The sequence below is a fragment of the Bufo bufo genome, chromosome 6 (genome assembly GCF_905171765.1).
Source record: "Bufo bufo chromosome 6, aBufBuf1.1, whole genome shotgun sequence".
Taxonomy (NCBI): Eukaryota; Metazoa; Chordata; class Amphibia; order Anura; family Bufonidae; genus Bufo; species Bufo bufo.
Genome location: NC_053394.1, coordinates 12704685 through 12727172, shown reverse-complemented (window position 1 = coordinate 12727172; position 22488 = coordinate 12704685). Strand labels below are relative to the sequence as shown.

Sequence of the window (22488 nt, the reverse complement as noted above, 5' to 3'; positions counted from 1 at the left end):
CGTCTCCCTGCTTGAGGGCGTGGCCCGGCTCTGTAAACGAGACGTCAGAGCCTCTGGTGCCCTCCCCCCTCCAGCTCTCCTCACACTGCCTCGGCTCTGCTCTGCTGATGACGTTTTGTTTACAGCCGTCTCCCTGCTTGAGGGCGTGGCCCGGCTCTGTAAACGAGACGTCAGAGCCTCTGGTGCCCTCCCCCCTCCAGCTCTCCTCACACTGCCTCGGCTCTGCTCTGCTGATGACGTTTTGTTTACAGGCGTGGCCCGGCTCTGTAAGCGAGACGTCAGAGCCTCTGGTGCCCGCCCCTATCTCCCTCTCCTCACACAGCCTCCGTGATGGTAAGCGATCGCTCATGTGCGATACTTACCAGAGCCGAGGTGATAGATTTTCTCCAGCAGCAGCAGGGTATGTGTCTGGCTCCTTCCCTCACTTGGGCCAGTTTACACGTTCCCCTCCCGCTTCTGGGGATTGTTATTACAGCCCTGACCCCCTCAACCAGTCCCCATTATAATGTTAATACCCCCCCTGGGGAAAAAAGGAAATAATTGTCCATCATATAGCTTAGATACAGTAATAGCTTAGATACAGCTGTAGCTTAGATACAGCGATGGCTTAAAGAGGTAGCTTAGATAAAGAGGTAGCTTAGATAAAGAGGTAGCTTAGATAAAGAGGTAGCTTAGATACAGAGGTAGCTTAGATAAAGAGGTAGCTTAGATACAGAGGTAGCTTAGATAAAGAGGTAGCTTAGATAAAGAGGTAGCTTAGATAAAGAGGTAGCTTAGATAAAGAGGTAGCTTAGATACAGAGGTAGCTTAGATACAGAGGTAGCTTAGATACAGAGGTAGCTGAGATGCAGCGGTAGCTGAGATGCAGCGGTAGCTGAGATGCAGCGGTAGCTGAGATGCAGCGGTAGCTGAGATGCAGCGGTAGCTGAGATGCAGCGATATGTCCATCTTATAGATAGAGCCGTAGCTGTATCTGCAATGTGACAGGAAGATCTGCCTGTGTGAGCTAGGAGATGATCATGTGACTGTTTTTTAAAATGCAAACTTAGGTTGTGCAGGGCAGGGGGAGGGGAAGGTCAGGTTGTTCACGCCCACAAATATTCATGAGGGAGGTCTCAGGCTTTGTTATACGCCCCCTCAGCATGTAAACCCAGCAATGACAGAACCATGAGAAGGTGGACATATGGGTTTCTCTCTTAAGAAATCAAGCTTAAGCAATGTATATGTATGTCCTGATGAATTTTATGAGGTTTTAATTTTTTTTTTCCCATAACTCGGATAACCCCTTTAAGTTTAATATGACTGAGCTGCACAGCGGCCATGTAACTGACGCCAAAAAGAAGGCCGCAGCGCTCACCTAAGCGTGCCGCAGCACCTTCCAAAAGCTTGTTGGTGGGGGTGCCAGGAGTGGGGCTCCCACTCATCAGATAGTGAGGATAGGTCATCATTATTTCAGTCCTTGACGACCCCTTTCATATGGCCTGGGCATTGGCTGCTTGAGGGATCTTCTGCGTGGTGCCTTCTAGGACGCTAAGAAAGGGTTTTAATGTCAAGTTAAAGGGGTTGTCTAACTTTATCATGTAGACAAAGTTAAAGGCGTATTCCAGTTAGCTTTTTAACCCCTATTCACAGGATAGGGGATAACTATTAGAGAGCGGGGGCCCCGTATCCCCTGCAGCCCCCCTGAAATGAACGGAACGACCAGCTCCATTCATTTCTGTGGGAATTCCGGAGATAATGGAGCTCTGTATCCGGCTATCTCTGGAACTCCCATAGAAATGAATGGAGAGGCCACACGCCTACCCAACCGGCCATTTCGTTCATTTCAGGGGGGATACTGGACCCCCGTTCTCGTGATCGGTGGTGGTCCCAGCAGTAGGGACCCCCAGGGAACTAATAGTTAGGGAATGGATAGAGGATAACTTAATCTAACCGGAATACCCCTTTAAGGGTACTTTCACAGTTCCATCGCCGGCAATCTGTATGCAAACGGATATCATTTGTAGACTGATCCCGATGCGGATCCGTCTCACAAATGTATTGCAATACCGGATCCGTCTCTTCGGTTGTCATCCGGAAAAACGGTTCTGGTGTTTCTTTTTCACATTTTTAAAGGTCTGCGCATGCGCAGACCGCAAAACCGGGTCCGTTTTGCCGGAACACTTAGGCCCGGATCCGGCATTAATGCATTTCAATGTAAAATAATGCCGGCATTCCAGCAAGTATTCCAGAATTTTGGATGGAGAAAATACTGCAGCATGCTGCAGTATTTTCTCCTTCCAAAAACCGTACAGTGACTGAACTGAAGACGTCCTGATGCATCCTGAACGGATCGCTCCCCATCCAGAATGCATTAGGATAAAACGGATCAGTTCTTTCCGGTATAGAGTCCCGAGGACGGAACTCAGTGCCAGAAAAGAATAACGCAAGTGTGAAAGTGCCCTGACTTCATCTACGTGATAAATACCGCTTGCTGACGTGAGACAACCCCTTTAATGTGTCATGGGAGCATCAGAAACTTCCAGGTAATCTGGTGCTAAAGTCGTACACTTTGCTCTTCCTTCCTAATAGTTAACATGTCTTGTACTCCAGTCCCATCAAGAGCTGCATTTACAATTTGACTGTTCGCCAGTTGGAATTTCCTAATCTACTACTTTCTAGTGCATGTATTGATAAAATGTGTGGCCCGAGGGGAGGCCTGTATCTTCCACCGGGCACCACAATGGAGCTAGCTGACTGGTAGAGGCTTCGTGTGCAGTTCTGGGTGTGACTAGAGTATAGGATGTGATCCTAAGGGCGAAGTTTTGCCAAATGTCTTCAGCTTTCAATCCCAGGACGATTGTGTATTTGCGCTGAGATTGCAGATGGATATTGGGGGATCAGCGAGGACGTCTGAACGAGCGGTGAATGTTCTGCGTCCTCTCGCCCCCATCGACAAATCAAGAATAGGAACTTCCTGCCTCTTAATAGAACAGGAAAAGTATCTCGGATTACAAAGCGCGGCATGCCGGTCGGGACTGTGGGGTAGGAGGCCGTTCTCAGACATAGTTACAAATGTCGCCTGTAATGACGGTGCAGGATCGGGGGCAGTTTCCACGTATCCGGTATACAGGTCGCCGTTCAGGACGCGTTCGTGGGATTTTCTGCTTCATCTTTGTGTAAAGAAACATTCTGCAAGAGACAGTTTTTTGGTTCCTTACGGTTTTCAAGATCTCTGCTTGCTGTCATTTCTTATATCCATAAGTTTTAAATCTGTGCAAATGGTAATAACTTGTCACAGCTGAGGGTCAGATACAGTTTTATACAGTCCGGGCTTTAGGCTGATGCATTTACCTGCACTGATACATTGTAACAAACTGGAGAGAGATTTGCACTGATGATGTGTTTATCCGGTGCAAAGTTGTCTAGACTGGATACAATTGTAGCAAACCCTCAGCTCTGAGAAGTAATAGGTCAGAACACGTTTTCAACATCTTAGGCTACTTTCACACTTGTGTTCGGGGTTCCGCTTGTGAGCTCCGTTTGAAGGCTCTCACAAGCGGCCCCGAACGGATCCGTCCAGCCCCAATGCATTCTGAGTGGATGTGGATCCGCTCAGAATGCATCAGTTTGGCACCGTTTCGCCTCCGTTCCGCTCAGCAGGCGGACACCCGATCGCAGCTTGCAGCGTTTTCGTGTCCGCCTGGCCGTGCGGAGCCAAACGGATCCGTCCTGAATTACAATGCAAGTCAATGGGGACGGATCCGTTTGACGTTGACACAATATGGTGCAATTGTAAACGGATCCGTCCCCCATTGACTTTCAATGTAAAGTCAGGAGTCCCTATTAATATACCATCAGATCGGAGTTTTCTCCAATCCGATGGTTTATTTTAACTTGAAGCGTCCCCATCACCAAGGGAATGCCTCTGTTAGAATATACCATCGGATTTGAGTTAGATCGTGAAACTCAGCTCCGACAGTATATTCTAACACAGAGGCGTTCCCATAGTGATGGGGACGCTTCAAGTTAGAATATACTAAATGAACTGTGTACATCACTGCCCCCTACTGCCTGGCAGATGCTGCCAGGCAGTAGGGGGCAGACCACCCCGCCCTCCCTGTTTTTCACTCATTGGTGGCCAGTGCGGCCGGCCTCCCCTTCCCTCCCTGTTTTTAACTCATTGGTGGCCAGTGCGGCCGGCCCCCCCCCCCCCCCCCCCCTAATTAAAATGGCCGACCCCCCCCCCCCCCCCCCCTCTTCATCATTGGTGGCAGCGGAGAGTTCCGATCGGAGTCCCAGTTTAATCGCTGGGGCTCCGATCGGTAACCATGGCAACCAGGACGCTACTGCATTCCTGGCTGCCATGGTTACGTAGCAATTTTAGAAGCATTATACTTACCTTCGGTGTCTGTGACCGGCCGGGCGCTCCTCCTACTGCTAAGTGAAAGGTCTGTGTGGCGCATTGCTTATAGCACAGACCTGTCACTTAGCAGTAGGAGGAGCGCCCGGCCGGTCACAGACATCGCAGGTAAGTATAATGCTTCTAAAAATTGCTAAGTAACCATGGCAACCAGGACTGCAGTAGAGATGTGAAGCCGCACTGGCCACCAATGATGGGGGATTCGGAACGTGATTTTAACAAGGGGGGGGGGAGAGGGGAGGCCGCACTGGCCACCAATGAATATAATATTGGGGAGGGAGGGGGTCTGATCTCTTACAGGGGGCTATGATACGCACAATTAACCCTTTAGGTGCGGCACCTGAGGGGTTAATTGTGCGGATCAAAGCCCCCTGTAAGAGATCCGGTGCTGCCAGGCAGCAGGGGGCAGTCATGTACACAGTTCTCAGTATATTCTAACTTGAAGCGTCCCCATCACCATGGGAACGCCTTTGTGTTAGAATATACAGTCGGATATGAGTTTTCACGATGTGAAAACTCAGATCTGAAAAAGCTGTTTATGCAGACGGATCCGTTCTGAACGGATACAAGCGTTTGCATTATAGGTGCGTATCCGTCTGTGCAGATACCAGACGGATCCGCACCTAACGCAAGTGTAAAAGTAGCCTTAATAGACTGTTTCAGTTCCGTGCCATTTCCATCTCTGCTTGCCGTCAATGAATGGGAACATTCTTGTTTACATCCAGAGGCTGAAAACCTGTGCATTCCTTCTCAAAACTTTACAGAGGGTTTGTTACAGTGTATCAGTCCTCTGAGTTAACCTGAGCAGCACAGGTTTCTCTGTAGCCCGGTTTGTTACAGTGTATCAGTCTGGAGTCCAGGCTATTTTATCACTTTCTGCTTTGAGAAGTATTAGATCTTTATAGGAGTTCAGCCTCTTTATGTTCCCATTCACTGATGGCAAGCAGTGGTCTTGAAACCATTGAATTGAATGGTCTGTTAGAAAGCTGCAGAACTTTTCATTATACACGGGTTACCCTTTATTTACAGCATTTTTCTCCTATGCTCGATGTCTTTTTCTGTTTGACCTTCGGGACCCCCACAATCCTGAGAATGAAGGGGCTGCAGCGCTGATTTAGTGACCTTAGCCTTTCCTTGCACAATCCTTTAGCTGGCGGCGGTGCGTGGTCCTGCGGTGGACCCCTTGTAAATGAATAGGACGGAGCTGCAGTACCTCACACGCTGGTCCTTACAAGACTGTACCCCACAGATCACACGCTACAATAAGGAAACCTGATCCATAATCCATGGCGTTATTATTTCGGCCTCTTGTATAATGTCGGCCTGATCTACCTGATTTATTCATTGCCTCTTACATTTCCATAACGCTCATCCTGATGCTTGAATCTAATGAGATAATATATATATATCTCTTAGGAATAGATGTGACATTCGGGTCTGTATAACGCTGGGTTTATCCTCTGGGTATAGTGAATAGAACTAGATATAACCGCCTCATGCACAACACTATGTATTTTGGGGTCCACGAAATACAGATACTGTCTGTGTCGCATCCGCATTTTCTGTGGACCCATTGACATCAATGGGTCCATGGTCTGCATTTTGCGATCAAGTATAGGACGCACGGATCATCTGCATCCGTATGTCCGTTCCGCAAAAAGATAAAATAACTGCAGAATGCAGACCATGAAGCATCGGGCTTGAATATTGGGGTCAGCCGATCTTTGTCTGCGCCGACATCTGTGTATATGGGGGGCCTTCACCTCTGGTCATTGTATAGAACAGGCATCATCATACTCCAGCTGTAGTAAAACTACAACTCCCAGCATGCACACTTGCTTGAGTGTTCTCAGAACTACCTTAGAAGTGAATGGGGCATGCTGGGAGTTGTAGTTTCACCACAGCTGGAGGCTAGAATGTCACAGAATTGGCCTGATGTCCTGGTTTAGACGTGAAGGTGGCTGGTCCCGTCACGTCCAGAGTACGCCATTAACGACCTCACTGTAAACAAGGAAGCCGCTCGCGCTACATTCGAGGAGGAAGTTTTCCCGCCGTGTCTGCATTCCTTCCTAGATGAATGTTGTATAAAAGACCGCTACTTCCCCTTTAAGGGTCCATTCACACATCCGTAGTGTATTGCGGATCCGTAATACACCCGGCCGACTCCCATAGAACTGCTTATTCTTGTCCGCATAGAACATGCTCTTTTTTTTTTTCCCCGGGAGCCGCGGACCGTAAGATCGGGGCCGCGCTCCGGAAATGCGGACAGCACACTGTGTACTGTCCGCATCTCTTCCGGCCCCATAGAGAATGAATGGATCCAGATTCGTTCCGCAACTTTGTTACTTTCTATGGGCTTAGAGACTGATACATATTGACACCAGACCATACAGATGTATCAATCTTCTAAGGATGGCTGCTCCGTTCTTAAAGGGCCAAGTGCAAGATTAGACCTGAATATAACAGTCGCCGCTGTTCAGTAAACGCTCGTTGTTGGGGTATGTTCACACCACGGACTTGGACAATGTCGGAGTCTGCCACATATCCAGCTGCAGAGACCGTCAGGACGCCTCGGTTTCTGCCATGGTCCCGCTCTTGGTTTACCTCCATTAAATGGCACTAAACCACAAGCAGACTCCTGCCGTGGCGTCCATGTTTTAACCCCGTGAAGAATGGACATTCCTGTTTTTGGTGCGTTCAGGAAAACGGTGAATGGCATTTTTTTTCCCCTCACAATCCAAAAGATTTATACGATCCCTTTCATTATAAGGACATCTGCGGTCGGGCAGCGGAGGGTTAATGCTGACCTCCCGCTGGAGTCTCCGCTTTGGTGCAGGATAAAAATTCTTTTCCACTGACGTAAAGTAGATTCCCAGCGTCAGGATCTTGAGATTGCTTCATCATACTCTCCAGAAGCAATCTGTCTGTGAGGAGCGGGACAGAGGCCGGACATTACCGGACAAAGTGCGGACGGTGACATGAACAGCGTCGCATCCCCCCACCAACACTATACTAGACATCCAAGATGGTAGACCCCCCCCCCCCCCCCCTAAAACATGGGGCGGCTTTAGTCTAGACATATAGAGGTGAGATGACGAAAACTGAGTGGGTGCTCTGATACTTAAAGGGGTATTCCCATCTCAGACAATGGGGACAGATCGCTAGTATCTGCCTCCATTTTCTGATGGGTGCAGGTCCTCTGGGGACCCATAGGAAATGAATAGAGGGCGGCTGCGCATGCGCAGTGCGCCCTCCTTCACTTGCAGGGCTCTGTTCTCAATATAGGTGCGGGTCCCAGCGATATGCCCCCATTGTCCATGAGGAGACAACCCCTTTAAGCCTTGTGTATAGGAGCGCCGGCTGCTGTAAATGGAGCCCGTATGGCGAGGACGGCGCCTCCAGGAGGACTCTCGGTCAAGCACTGATATGTGCAGGAAGCCGCTCTGCTAAATACTTATTCAACGTTGTCCGTGTGCCGTATAATTTTATAACCCCGCTTTATCGTATATTATCTGCCCCCCTCCCGCTGTGTAGGTTGGGTACAGCACTGATCACACTGCCAGATCCATGCCGTGTGCCGCAGCCGCCCCAGAGAGCCCCCAAACACAAGCGCAATGCATGGGATGTGCTTCCTGCCATCAACGGCTGTGACCTCCTGACCCCGGCCGCCACTTTCCATCAGATGTGCAGCCCAGAGAATCCCACACTCCGCATCCTGCGCCCTCCTGCTGCAGCTCCCACTATGACAGATCTCCCCGTGGCTGCCGTCCGCGCTCCACGCCATGTTCTCACCGGCACCCCTTCCAGTCCCGTAATAGGCTCCCTCCTTCCCTGAATCCGGGGCAGATTTTTGGGGTGGTCAGTTTCTATTACTTTTTGGCAGTCATTAGAAAATTAGTTCCTAAGTTACTGATGCAGGCCTGAAATGCGTTAGTGCTGCAGTTTCCCATCATTACTTAGCAGCTAGCACTTGGCGTTCTTCAGATTCCTGCTATTTATACAACCAACCTCAGCTGTTTGAGAAGCTTCTCCGCTGAAAATCCGCAGCTCCGTCCATTGACCGCAGCGCTGCCCCCGATGGAGTAACCAGCTCCACCCAGTATCCGAAGTCAGACCCCTGCTGCTCATAGTGGTGGTCCGTCCTGAGGATCGGTCATCACTTGTAAATTACTGGACAACCCCTTTGAATGCTGAAACGCGTTGAATCACTCGTGTTGGCATTTTTATACTACGTCTTGTAACTCCTCCTTCACGTTAGATGCAGCTAGCGCCTGGCGTGCATCCGTTTTCCACCACTTCAGTTTTGTTCAGGCCTGAAACGCGTTAGCTGTCCTTTTCTTACAATATTGCTTGCTTCTTTGTTTTGCAGTCTTTGCTGGTCATGTCAGTTTTTCTACCTTTTTAGTCACTTTGGCGCATTGTTCTGACCTGAAACGCGCTGTTTATAATTACAGCAGATTTTTAAATTCCATTTGGAGCTTGCTCCTCTTTATTCCCGATTCTCAGCCACCGTTTTGCATCGGACTCCTTGTATTCCATCATTGCAGTGAGAGGCTCAGTCGGGAAGCTTTGTCAATAGCTACTACAGAGACAAAAAATGAGAAGTAGGCTACCCTCCCTGGTGAGCCCGCCATGCCACCACCCCTCCCCCTGTCCTGCCTCCAAACTGGTGCAGAAATCCTACAGCAAGGAGCAACAGAAAAGAGGTTTCTTGGGTCCTACAGTATAAGGGGGATTAATTCTTACTGCGATTTCAGTTTTTATTGCGGTTTAGATCCAAATCACCTGCATAGTTGTAGAGGTCAAAATGTATCTGCCTGCAGCCACCACTAGAGGGAGCGCACTGCATAGTGTTTATATAGTCAATAATAACACAGTATACAGTAAGCTCCTGAGCTCCCCCTAGTGGTGATTGCAGGCCTCGGTAATAAAACAGTATGCAATAAGATCCTGAGCTCCCCCTAGTGGTGATTGCAGGCCTCGGTAATAACACAGTAAGCAGTAAGCTCCTGAGCTCCCCCTAGTGGTGATTGCAGGCCTCGGTAATAACACAGTATGTAGTAAGCTCCCGAGCTCCTCCTAGTGGTGTCTGCAGACCTCAAGAATAAAGTATGCGGTAGGCTCCTGAGCTCCCCCTAGTGGTGATTGCAGGCCTCGGTAATTAAACAGTATGCAATAAGATCCTGAGCTCCCCCTAGTGGTGGCTGCAGACCTCAATAACACAGTATGCAGAAAGCTTCTGAGCTCCCTCTAGTGGTGATTGCAGGCCTCGGTAATAACACAGTATGCAGAAAGCTTCTGAGCTCCCTCTAGTGGTGATTGCAGGCCTCGGTAATAACACAGTATGCAGAAAGCTTCTGAGCTCCCTCTAGTGGTGATTGCAGGCCTCGGTAATAACACAGTAAGCAGTAAGCTCCTGAGCTCCCCCTAGTGGTGATTGCAGGCCTCGGTAATAACACAGTATGTAGTAAGCTCCCGAGCTCCTCCTAGTGGTGTCTGCAGACCTCAAGAATAAAGTATGCGGTAGGCTCCTGAGCTCCCCCTAGTGGTGATTGCAGGCCTCGGTAATTAAACAGTATGCAATAAGATCCTGAGCTCCCCCTAGTGGTGGCTGCAGACCTCAATAACACAGTATGCAGAAAGCTTCTGAGCTCCCTCTAGTGGTGATTGCAGGCCTCGGTAATAACACAGTATGCAGAAAGCTTCTGAGCTCCCTCTAGTGGTGATTGCAGACCTCGGTAATAACACAGTATGCAGTAAGCTCCTGAGCTCCCTCTAGTGGTGATTGCAGACCTCAATAATAACACAGTATGCAGTAAGCTCCTGAGCTCCTCCTAGTGGTGACTGCAGGCCTCAGTAATAACACAGTATGCAGAAAGCTCCTGAGCTCCCTCTAGTGGTGATTGCAGGCCTCGGTAATAACACAGTATGCAGAAAGCTCCTGAGCTCCCTCTAGTGGTGATTGCAGGCCTCGGTAATAACACAGTATGCAGTAAGCTCCTGAGCTCCCTCTAGTGGTGGCTGCAGGCAGCTTGGAATTTGTCATTTTAACTGACTATGCATTGCTTTCAGATCTGTGCATCAAATAAAGTCAGTCAAATTTTACCGCTCTGACACTGGCCTAGAGACAACTCCTTGCAGTACTCTGAGTTCTTCCCCTGCAGGGCGGGCTCACCAGTTTTGTCATTGCAGTAGTTAATTACTTCTGAGCCTGGCACTTCTGGAAGACGTCTTCCTGGAGACGCAGCAGATTGCGCCGATGTGACTATAATCTGGTCTGTTGCAGTGTGGTTACTACTATATCATTGTATGCAGAGTTTCTCTAGATGCCGATGGTTACTTCATGTTGTTGAATGCAGTGTGATGGTGGGAGGCCGAATTCATACACTACAACTCTGCCTTTTCTAGGAGGCGCCGCCATATTGTGTATTCACGTAGCCATAGGTCACAAGTAGAAAGCCAGAACTACAGTGCAGACTGACACTTAAAGGTCAGTTTATTGTAACAGCTGCACTGTCAACATGGACGCTGATGGAGGATCCCGTCTATCAGTCGCCACCATTTACTTATACTGGAGACGGAGAGGGGAACTAGCGCATGCACAGTCCCTCCCCAGTATAAGTGAATGGGGGCCCTTCCCAGCGCAGCCTCCACCTGCATGTCGGTGCCGATAGTTTGATAACGATCTTTACTTGCTGCATGCATGTGAACTGACCGACCCCTATAAAGAGTTGTTTAAAAATATACAGCAAACGTAATAAGATACAGAAAACCTCTAATCTCTGCCCCCCCCCAGTGTACTACACACGTCTGTTTTATATCCTGGGAGCCGTCAATTCATGTAGTTATTGGCATCGGGAAATGCTTATATCTTCCTGTGATTTACAGACGAGACGACGCTCATGAAGTCGTAGAGCAATAATTTACATAGAAAGTTCTATCACTAAATTACTTATTTGTTCAGAAGAATAGTGAGTGCAGCTCTGGAGTATAATACAGGATGTAACTCAGGATCAGTACAGGATAAGTAATGTAATGTATGTACACAGTGACTGCACCAGCAGAATAGTGAGTGCAGCTCTGGAGTATAATACAGGATGTAACTCAGGATCAGTACAGGATAAGTAATGTATGTACACAGTGACTGCACCAGCAGAATAGTGAGTGCAGCTCTGGAGTATAATACAGGATGTAACTCAGGATCAGTACAGGATAAGTAATGTATGTACACAGTGACTGCACCAGCAGAATAGTGAGTGCAGCTCTGGAGTATAATACAGGATGTAACTCAGGATCAGTACAGGATAAGTAATGTATGTACACAGTGACTGCACCAGCAGAATAGTGAGTGCAGCTCTGGAATATAATACAGGATGTAACTCAGGATCAGTACAGGATAAGTAATGTATGTACACAGTGACTGCACCAGCAGAATAGTGAGTGCAGCTCTGGAGTATAATACAGGATAAGTAATGTATGTACACAGTGACTGCACCAGCAGAATAGTGAGTGCAGCTCTGGAGTATAATACAGGATGTAACTCAGGATCAGTACAGGATAAGTAATGTATGTACACAGTGACTCCACCAGCAGAATAGTGAGTGCAGCTCTGGAGTATAATACAGGATGTAACTCAGGATCAGTACAGGATAAGTAATGTATGTACACAGTGACTGCACCAGCAGAATAGTGAGTGCAGCTCTGAAGTATAATACAGGATGTAACTCAGGATCAGTACAGGATAAGTAATGTATGTACACAGTGACTGCACCAGCAGAATAGTGAGTGCAGCTCTGGAGAGATGTCCTGCATTTTGGATTGGCTCTCGGTATTGAACTCTTGGAAAGCTCCTTTTTATCCTGTATTTGGAGGTTGCCTTTCCCTTTAACATTTGTCCTGTGATTTCTCTTGTCGTTCTGTATTCTGGGATTTTGGCCGCTGTTTCGCATTTATTTACCAAATGATTAGATTAAAATGGCAGCCTGTGTGTAATCTGCTCTTATCTGGGATTAACATTGTAATTTTCGTCCAAACAACACTAATGAAAATCCAGCGCATGGCTGAAAACGGAGCATGAACATTAAGAGACTGCGTGCCGCGGCCGCGCTCGGCACCGGGTGATTGCGGCTTCTCCTCGTCCTCAGTTTGCTTTCTGTGTCTCCGCAGGGGAGCTGTGTAATCTCATCACGCTGGACGTAGCCCACAATCAGCTGGAACACCTTCCGAAAGAGATCGGCAACTGCACCCAGATCACCAACCTGGACCTGCAGCACAACGAGCTCCTGGACCTGCCAGAGACAATAGGTGAGGAGACCTCTGGGGGGCGCTGTATGACATGCATCTGCTGCTGGCTTTACTGGCCCTTTAAAATGAACTTACAATGCTGGAAAATCCATGCATTTGTTGGGGCTGCGTCCGCAATATGAGACCTTAGGCCATCCCGTGTTGGGGAATTAAAGGTTCTGCAACGTTCCCTGTTTGCTGTCAGTGAATTTGGACACAAGTCTTTACATTCTCAGGTTACCATAGCCAATCAGTCTAATTTTTCTCATAGCTGTGGGGTTGTTACATTTGTATCTAATCTAGAGTTCTGCTGAGCATCCTGGATTGATACATTTTTCCTGCGCTGACACATTGTAACAAGAATCGGGACAGGAAGGAGATCTGTGCAGCTGATGATTATCTCACAAAGGATACAATTGTAACAAGCCCTCAGCTGTGAGAAGTAGAAGGCCGTCTGCATCCGTCATGAACGGATCCAGGTGTATTATCTTTAAAATAGCCAAGACTGAATGGGAGACGGGTCCGTTTTCTATTGTGTCAGAGAAAACGGATCCGCCCCGATTGACTTACACTGTGAGTCATGACAGATCTGTCTTGCTCCGCACTACATCGCGGACAGAAAAACGCTGCTGAACGCAACCGACGGAACAGAATGCATTCTGGTGACTCAGTTTCGTTCAGTTCAGTTTTGTCCCAATTGACAATAAACGGGGACAAAACGGAAGCGTTTTCCCCCGCTATCGAGATCCAATGACGGATCTCAATAGCGGAAAGGGAAAGCGCAGGTGTGAAAGTAGCCTCACGTAAATTGTGAAATCTGCCCCAAAATTCAACAACAAAACTGATTTTTAACAAATTTGCAGCAGATTCTAGACATTTTCTGTCTTTGTGGTTGTAAGCAGGATTGTTGCCATTCACTGACTGGAAGCAGAGATGGTACATTGGCTAAAACGATAGGCCTCATGTTAGAGTACTTTCACACTAGCGTTTTTCTTTTCCGGCATAGAGTGCCCTCACAGGGGCTCCATACCGGAAAAGAACTGATCAGGCATATCCCCATGCATTCTGGATGGAGAGCGATCCGTTCAGTTTGCATCAGGACGTCTTCAGTTCAGTCGTTTTGACTGTTCAGGCAGCATGCTACGGTTTTATCTCCGGCCAAAAAAACTGAAGATATGCCGGATCCGGCTTTCTTTCTCATAGGAATGTATTAGTGCCGGATCCGTCCTTCCGCATGACAAGGACTGATCCGTCCTTGCAATGCATTTGTGAGACGGATCCGCATCCGGATCCGTCTCACAAATGCTTTCAGTCAGCGGCAGATCTGCGGATCCGGCGGGCAGTTCCGACGACGGATCACACTGCCGTAAGTGTGAAAGTATCCTTAAGGAGCACTTTTCCTGGCAGGTTGGGTTTTTATTCCCTTTGCCCAATGACTGACTGCTCATCCGGCAGTAATGGCCGCCCCGGGGTCCGAGCCAGAACCGCACGGGTAATACATGTGTCCGGTCACATGACACGTGCCCAGTGTGCGGCCTCTGCATATTGCTGGTCCGCGGATTTGACTCCATCGTCCACATGATGCTGATGGGCGGCATACTCGGGCAGTGTTGGCGCCATGTCTAGCCCTGCTCTGGTTCCTCACCTGCTTCCTCCTCTGGAGACCTGCAGGGAGGGAGTGACAACATTGCTGTGGTTTCCACACTGTCCCCGGCAATGTCACAACCCTGTATTTTGGTAAATGAGAAACCTGCGGTGAAGCCCTGATATGAGCGCAACGTTACAGGTTGTCAGCAGCTTCGTGAGGTTTGTCGCCTTAAAGGGACAGTCCAAGCTGACAATAGGGCTCAAAAGTGTCACCTCTTTCATAGATTCTATATTCCTCGCCATTTTCTAGAACTCTGCTTGCTGTCAGTAAGCAAGGACAGTAATTTTGTCTATCCCGGGGCTTTAAATCCATTCTAGTCTTGTTTTGCTGAAGGTTTGTTACAATGTATCATATATATATATATAATGAGCTGTCAGTCTGACATTCAGAGCAGATAAGATTTGCACAGTTGGTAGGTGTAGCTGACAGAGAATTGACCACACTGATACAGTGTAACAAACCTGCCAGCAGTGATAGTTTTGTATAGGTTTTCATCCTCCAAATGCAAAGCAGGAAAAGATTTCAGCCTCTGCATGTAATGGATGCTCACTTTCTTTGACTGTAAGCAGAGGTCTTGCAAATAACGGTGAATTAAAACACAATTTAGGCTCTGTCATATCAGACTATGGCTCCCCCTGTGGTCGCTGTGGGTAGGTGACAATTCATAGTCATGAGTCCCCATTTCTACTGGCCGCCAAAAGCCCTGACACGCAGGTAGAAGCGGTGTCGGCGGCGTTCTGGTAGGCATCGTCACACTCTCTCCATTTGAATATCTCTGCTTTCTGACTGTGAATGAGAACATGGTATACATTCAGAGACAGTAAACCTGTATATCTCTGGTCCTGCCGAGAAGTGGATACAATTGTATCCAGAATAGGAAGTGCAGACTGATACATTGTAAGGACTCTTTCACACTTGCGTTCTTTTCTTCCGGCATAGAGTTCCGTCGTCGGGGCTCTATGCCGGAAGAATCCTGATCAGGATTATCCTAATGCATTCTGAATGGAGAGAAATCCGTTCAGGATGCATCAGGATGTCTTCAGTTCCGGACCGGAACGTTTTTTGGCCGGAAAAAATACCGCAGCATGCTGCGCTTTTTGCTCCGGTCAAAAATCCTGAACACTTGCCGCAAGGCCGGATCCGGAATTAAGGCCCATTGAAAGGCATTGATCCGGATCCGGCCTTAAGCTAAACGTCGTTTCGGCGCATTACCGGATCCGACGTTCAGCTTTTTCTGAATGGTTACCATGGCTGCCAGGACGCTAAAGTCCTGGTTGCCATGGTAAAGTGTAGTGGGGAGCGGGGGAGCAGTATACTTACCGTCCGTGCAGCTCCCGGGGCGCTCCAGAGTGACGTCAGGGCGCCCCACGCTCATGGATGACGTGTCGCATGGATCACGTCATCCATGCGCATGGGGCGCCCTGACGTCATTCTGGAGCGCCCCGGGAGCTGCACGGACTGTAAGTATACCGCTCCCCACTACTACTATGGCAACCAGGACTTTAATAGCGTCCTGGCTGCCATAGTAACACTGAAAGCATTTTGAAGATGGATCCGTCTTCAAATGCTTTCAGTACACCTGCGTTGTTACGGATCCGGCGTGTAATTCCGGCAAATGGAGTGCACGACGGATCTGGACAACGCAAGTGTGAAAGAGGCCTAACAGAGATTTGTGCAGCAGCTGTTGTTTTCAGCTCACAGAGCTTTGTCTGCACTGAATACAATGGAATCCGCGGAGAGCAGGACGTTCTGTGTACAGGTTTACTGCCACTGAATGGAAGCAAGAATGTTCTCATTCACTTACAGGAAGCAGAGATCTTAAAAATGAAGAGGATTTGAAATGTGAAGTTTGTTAGAAGGCTGTAGAGTGGTTAAAGGGGTTTTCCACATTCTGGCTCCCGTTGGCCAATGTGTATGTAAGATGATTGTAATGTAGTATTTCATGAGGTACGCCCCCCCCCCCCCCCCCTCCCGTCCACACAGAGGTCCTGCTGATGGAGGGTCCTGTGACGATGCCTTCTCCATGCCACCGCGCTGTAACCTCCCTACAGTGCAAGTGCAGATGACAGGACCTCTGTGTGGACGGGAGGGTACCTCATGAAATATAGAAAATGGGGCAGAATTTCAGCAAACACTAGTTTAGGAAGCTCCGTGTAATCATCTCACAAACGCATCGATCAACAATAACCAGAAAGTGTCCAACCCCTTTAAGCTTTATTAAAGGGGTTTTCTTCATGACAGGCCGTCAACTTGGTCTCTGAGATACTGAATTGGGACCCCCCTGCGGGGTCCACATACTAGAACAAAGCTGCCATACCTAGGTGCGGCGTGTCGGACCCCCAGCAGTCTCGGTGCCCTCCACAGCTAATTTACCTTAGAAACTCCCGTCTTCTATGCGGATTGGTTCTCAGTGTCCGTGGGGTGAATCCGACCTGTGCAGGTGTCCTGGTGCATCCGCGCTGATCCAACCCCTCTTCCTGTATACAGCAGAGCGCTGGCACGGTTCTGGGCAGAGAGGATTCACATTTTCATTTCCTGTGCATGCGCCACAATGTAACTTCATGCCGTCATGTGCCCTCTGTTTGGCATCGTCGCTGCTGCGTTGGCCAAGTAACTGTAGAACCTGATGACGGGGCCATTACACCAGGATCGGTGCCTGCGCAGCAATAATTGGGACCCCGATACAGAGGGCGTCACCTGGGTCAGTGAACTGGCGCTGATGGACCCGGACACGCCCAGCGGGCACTGGAGAACTCATCTGCATATGGCGCTGGCGTGCAGCTCTACTGGTCAGTAATGGTGGGAAGAGTTTCGAGCGAAAGCCTTGGGATCGGGCCCCTTTGAGGGATTTCTTCCAGGCCTCATTAACCTTGTTTGAGTGATATAGGCTCCACCCCTTTATGACATCACCCCCTCCCTCCAGACTTTGATAATCCCACTACCAGGGAAGAAGAACATGGCTGAAAGGCCTCATTACCCGGATTAGCGGCCGTCGTGTCGCCTCTTGCCTCTCTCCGTGTCGGGGCAGACGGCCCCTCTGAACACATAATTAGTTATTTCCCGGGTCTCTGTGTCTCGCCTGCGGAGCGCAGACATTAACACTTTGTGTACCATGGACCGATGGGTCACTGCTCCATGCCCCATCGAAGCAGAACCGCCCCCATTCTCATTGGCTTGCATGCTTGTGAATGGAGGGGGAGGAGTTTTATATATGCTAATGAGCAGACATGGCCGCCCCCCTCTGCGAGTCATTGAGCGTCACCGCTTCGGGTCGTTGGTCATTGGAATCGACCGCCATCTTTCCCATCGTCCTGATCTCACTCCTGTGTTCTGTTTTCTTTAGGAAATCTCTCCAGCCTGAACCGCCTCGGACTGCGATACAACCGGCTATCGGCGATTCCGCGCTCGTTAGCGAAATGCAGCGAACTGGACGAGCTGAACCTGGAGAATAACAATATATCCACTTTACCCGAGGTGAGAACAGACGGGAGGGGCCCGGGCTACGGAAATCCAGAGCAGCCGGTGTATGCCGCGACTGTCTGCACCAGCAGAATAGTGAGTGCAGCTCTGGAGTATAATACAGGATGTAACTCTGGGTCAGTACAGGATAAGTAATGTATGTACACAGTGACTGCACCAGCAGAATAGTGAGTGCAGCTCTGGAGTATAATACAGGATGTAACTCGGGGTCAGTACAGGATAAGTAATGTATGTACACAGTGACTGCACCAGCAGAATAGTGAGTGCAGCTCTGGAGTATAATACAGGATGTAACTCAGGATCAGTACAGGATAAGTAATGTATGTACACAGTGACTGCACCAGCAGAATAGTGAGTGCAGCTCTGGAGTATAATACAGGATGTAACTCAGGATCAGTACAGGATAAGTAATGTATGTACACAGTGACTGCACCAGCAGAATAGTGAGTGCAGCTCTGGGGTATAATACAGGATGTAACTCAGGATCAGTACAGGATAAGTAATGTATGTACACAGTGACTGCACCAGCAGAATAGTGAGTGCAGCTCTGGGGTATAATACAGGATGTAACTCAGGATCAGTACAGGATAAGTAATGTATGTACACAGTGACTGCACCAGCAGAATAGTGAGTGCAGCTCTGGGGTATAATACAGGATGTAACTCAGGATCAGTACAGGATAAGTAATGTATGTGCACAGTGACTGCACCAGCAGAATAGTGAGTGCAGCTCTGGAGTATAATACAGGATGTATCTCAGGATCAGTACAGGATAAGTAATGTATGTACACAGTGACTGAACCAGCAGAATAGTGAGTGCAGCTCTGGAGTATAATACAGGATGTATCTCAGGATCAGTACAGGATAAGTAATGTATGTACACAGTGACTGCACCAGCAGAATAGTGAGTGCAGCTCTGGAGTATAATACAGGATGTATCTCAGGATCAGTACAGGATAAGTAATGTATGTACACAGTGATTGCACCAGCAGAATAGTGAGTACAGCTCTGGAGTATAATACAGGATGTAACTCAGGATCAGTACAGGATAACTAATGTATGTACACAGTGACAGCACCAGCAGAATAGTGAGTGCAGCTCTGGAGTATAATACAGGATGTATCTCAGGATCAGTACAGGATAACTAATGTATGTACACAGTGACAGCACCAGCAGAATAGTGAGTGCAGCTCTGGAGTATAATACAGGATGTATCTCAGGATCAGTACAGGATAAGTAATGTATGTACACAGTGACTGCACCAGCAGAATAGTGAGTGCAGCTCTGGAGTATAATACAGGATAAGTAATGTATGTACACAGCGACTTATTTCTATATGTGATATAAATAAAGGTTGGATGAGTTTATCCTATGTTATCCCCCCCTTCCCCCCCCCCTTCCCCGTATTTCAGGCATATAACATTTACTGTCAACACGGGAAGTAGAATTTTCTGCAAATGGCTTCATAAATTAGTCATGATTGCAGCAATTGCCAATAATTCTTCCCTCCTGTGCACACGCCCTAACGCTAGATCTGCTGCTACAGACGGCAGCGCTCTCGTTCCCTCTCGGCCTCCCCCTCTCATGCATGTTTTCTTGCTAAAAGATTTCGGCATCTCTTCACGCTGCAGGTTTAACCCCAGATCTGCCAGTAGACGTGAAGAGAGATGGCATGTAGTCTTCCGGTATTTGGCACCATGCAGCAGTTACGGGGTTAAATGCTTGCTTTTCCACATTCCTTTACAGGAGAGGCTTAGAGAGATGTGAATACTTTTTGAGACTAAAGGGTTAACTGCCCTTTGTGTAGTAACCTTGAATTTGGCCTTAAAGTGACAGTACGACTCCTCTGACTGCAGATTGGGTGGTGTATGGAGGGGTCTTCTCGGCTTTCGGGCCGCGCTTTCCACTTTACTCCATTGTGAGTCACTTCCATTTGAGCAGTGTATGTTTTTTTTCTCCTCCTTAAAGGGCATTCTGTTAAAACCCTTTACTGTAGGAAATCTTCTACGTAGTCACACCTAGGGCACGCATTCACATCCTCAGATTGTCAGCTTTGGGGGCCAGACCGCAGAAAGATCTGGTGGAGTTCCTCCTTCCCTCCACCAGAGATGATTGTCTAAAGTGGATGTAATTGTAACAAACTTTCAGCAGTGGGAAGTACCAGGTCTTTAAGGGTTTCCAGCCTCTAATAGTAAATGGTGATGCTTCTGTTCACTGCCAGCAAGCAGAGGCCTTAAAAGGTGAGAAGCTTACACATAGAGCATATTAGAGAGCAGCAGACTGAACCATGCGCTGCGTTAGTTCATCACCATTTGTAAGGTCTTTGCTCCTCGTCGGAGAATTTATAGTTTCCGAACGTGAGGTGCCGAATCCATCCTGACCTACCACGGGGGTTCACAGCTGAGGGTTTGTTGCAGTGTCCTTCCGTAGACAATCCCATCATGGGGAGGTTCCTAGACCTGGATTTAAAGGGTTTCCCCATTTCTGTCCCCTGATTCCTGCCTGGATGCAGGCGTAGCACAGGATAGATATGGGTCCTGGAGGCGAGACCCGTTTATGGCATGTGAATACCGCTTTAAATCTGTAATTGTACATAATGGTTGCGTTCACTGATCGCAAGCGGGGGTTTTAAACCGCTGAGGAATTGGATTTACTTTGTGTCGTTTCAGAACCTTTCATTACACTCTGTGATTGAGCTGCGGTTTAACCCTTCACCCGCTCTTGTACCCCGCAGGGCCTCCTCTCCAGCCTGGTGAAGGTGACGAGCCTGACCCTGGCCCGGAACTGTTTCCAGTCTTACCCCGTGGGGGGCCCGTCCCAGTTTTCCACTATTTACTCCCTCAATATGGAGCATAATCGCATTAATAAAATCCCGTTTGGAATCTTCTCCAGAGCGAAAGTATTAAGCAAGCTGAACATGAAGGTGAGTGCGCATCCGTCATCTGTGCTCGTAACCCCCCCGGCCACCATTACTGCAGCGGAGTGCCGGTCCTGCAGTAATGCACCCACGGGAGACGGCACGTGGCTGCCAATCAGTCACGGGTGCCCTTATGGCGGAGATGAAAGAAACCTCTGTGGACTTAACCCCTCCCATGCTGCAGTCATCTGAGCAGGTGCTCCCCCAGTCCCACTATTGCCCAGTGACACCATTTCTGGGTGCCAATCAGTTGTCATGGCAGCAGGGGCCTAGTAAAGCCATCAACCTGTTCCAAAGTTTTAATACATTTTTTATTTTTCTTGAAAATGTTTTAAACACAAATATAAAAAAAAAAATAGGAAAATCCTCCTTTTTCCCATTTATTATTTAGACAGTGTAAACAATAAAAGGAATACACATGATTGTGGGGTCTGAAAATGTCCAAAATATAGAAGAAATGGATTCCCAACCTCAGAATTACTGCTTTTGGTCGCACCATGAAATATAATCAAAAAGTCATATGCACCCCAAAATAGTACCAAGAAATACTGCATCGCAAGGGTCTCCGAATTAGAGTAAAGAAAGAAAATGTCATTTAGTTTTTTTCATAAAAATATATATATATATATATATATATATATATATAAACATTGGTTGCTAGATGGCCGCTAGTACATCCGCAATACCCAGTCCCCATAGCTCGGTGTGTAAAAAAAACTATTTGATAGATATGCAAATTACCCTGAGATGAGTCCAGCGTTAAGGAGCCCAGCATCCTCCGAATCTCCTCCTTACTCCCAGACATCGCAAAGCTAGAGCACTGTAATCTCGCGATGCGCAGTGTCGGCATAGTATTACTTCCCTGTGCTGGCATCAGCCTCAGGGAACGAACTGCGCATGCGCTAGCTCACGCATCGCGAGATTACGGCGCTCTAGCTTTGTGACGTCAGGGAGCAAGGAGGAGATTCGGAGGGTGCTGGGCTCCTTCACGCTGGACTCATCTCAGGTTAATTTGCATATGTATTAAATCGGTGTTTTGAGACAATAAAAGCACACAGAGCTTTGGGGACTGGGTATTGCAGATGTGCTAGCGGCCATCTAGCTACCCATGTCCTCAGCTCTATACACAAAATCCCGGTGACAGGTTCCCTTTAAAGTAAGGGCTCTTTCACACTTGCGTTCTTTTCTTCCGGCATAGAGTTCCGTCGTCGGGGCTCTATGCCGGAAGAATCCTGATCAGTTTTATCCTAATGCATTCTGAATGGAGAGAAATCCGTTCAGGATGCATCAGGATGTCTTCAGTTCAGGACCGGAACGTTTTTTGGCCGGAGAAAATACCGCAGCATGCTGCGCTTTTTGCTCCGGCCAAAAATCCTGAACACTTGCCGCAAGGCCGGATCCGGAATTAATGCCCATTGAAAGGCATTAATCCGGATCTGGCCTTAAGCTAAACGTCGTTTCGGTGCATTACCGGATCCGACGTTCAGCTTTTTCTGAATGGTTACCATGGCTGCCAGGACGATAAAGTCCTGTTTGCCATGGTAAAGTGTAGTGGGGAGCGGGGGAGCAGTATACTTACCGTCTGTGCGGCTCCCCGGGCGCTCCAGAGTGACGTCAGGGCGCCCCACGCGCATGGGTGACGTGATCACATGGATCACGTCATCCATGCACATGGGGCGCTCTGACATCATTCTGGAGCGCCCCGGGAGCCGCACGGACTGTAAGTATACTGCTCCCCCGCTCCCCACTACTACTATGG

At 48.4% G+C, this 22488-nt stretch overlaps 1 protein-coding gene across 1 annotated transcript in view; it reads left to right on the top strand.

Annotated features, from left to right (window-relative positions):
- Positions 1 to 22488, top strand: part of SHOC2 (SHOC2 leucine rich repeat scaffold protein) — a 50870-nt gene that overhangs the window by 21518 nt on the left and 6864 nt on the right. The window contains exons 3-5 of the mRNA XM_040437556.1: positions 12569 to 12706; positions 17677 to 17807; positions 20547 to 20735. Coding sequence (XP_040293490.1) covers positions 12569 to 12706; positions 17677 to 17807; positions 20547 to 20735 — 458 coding nt within the window. The remainder of the gene's footprint in view (positions 1 to 12568; positions 12707 to 17676; positions 17808 to 20546; positions 20736 to 22488) is intronic.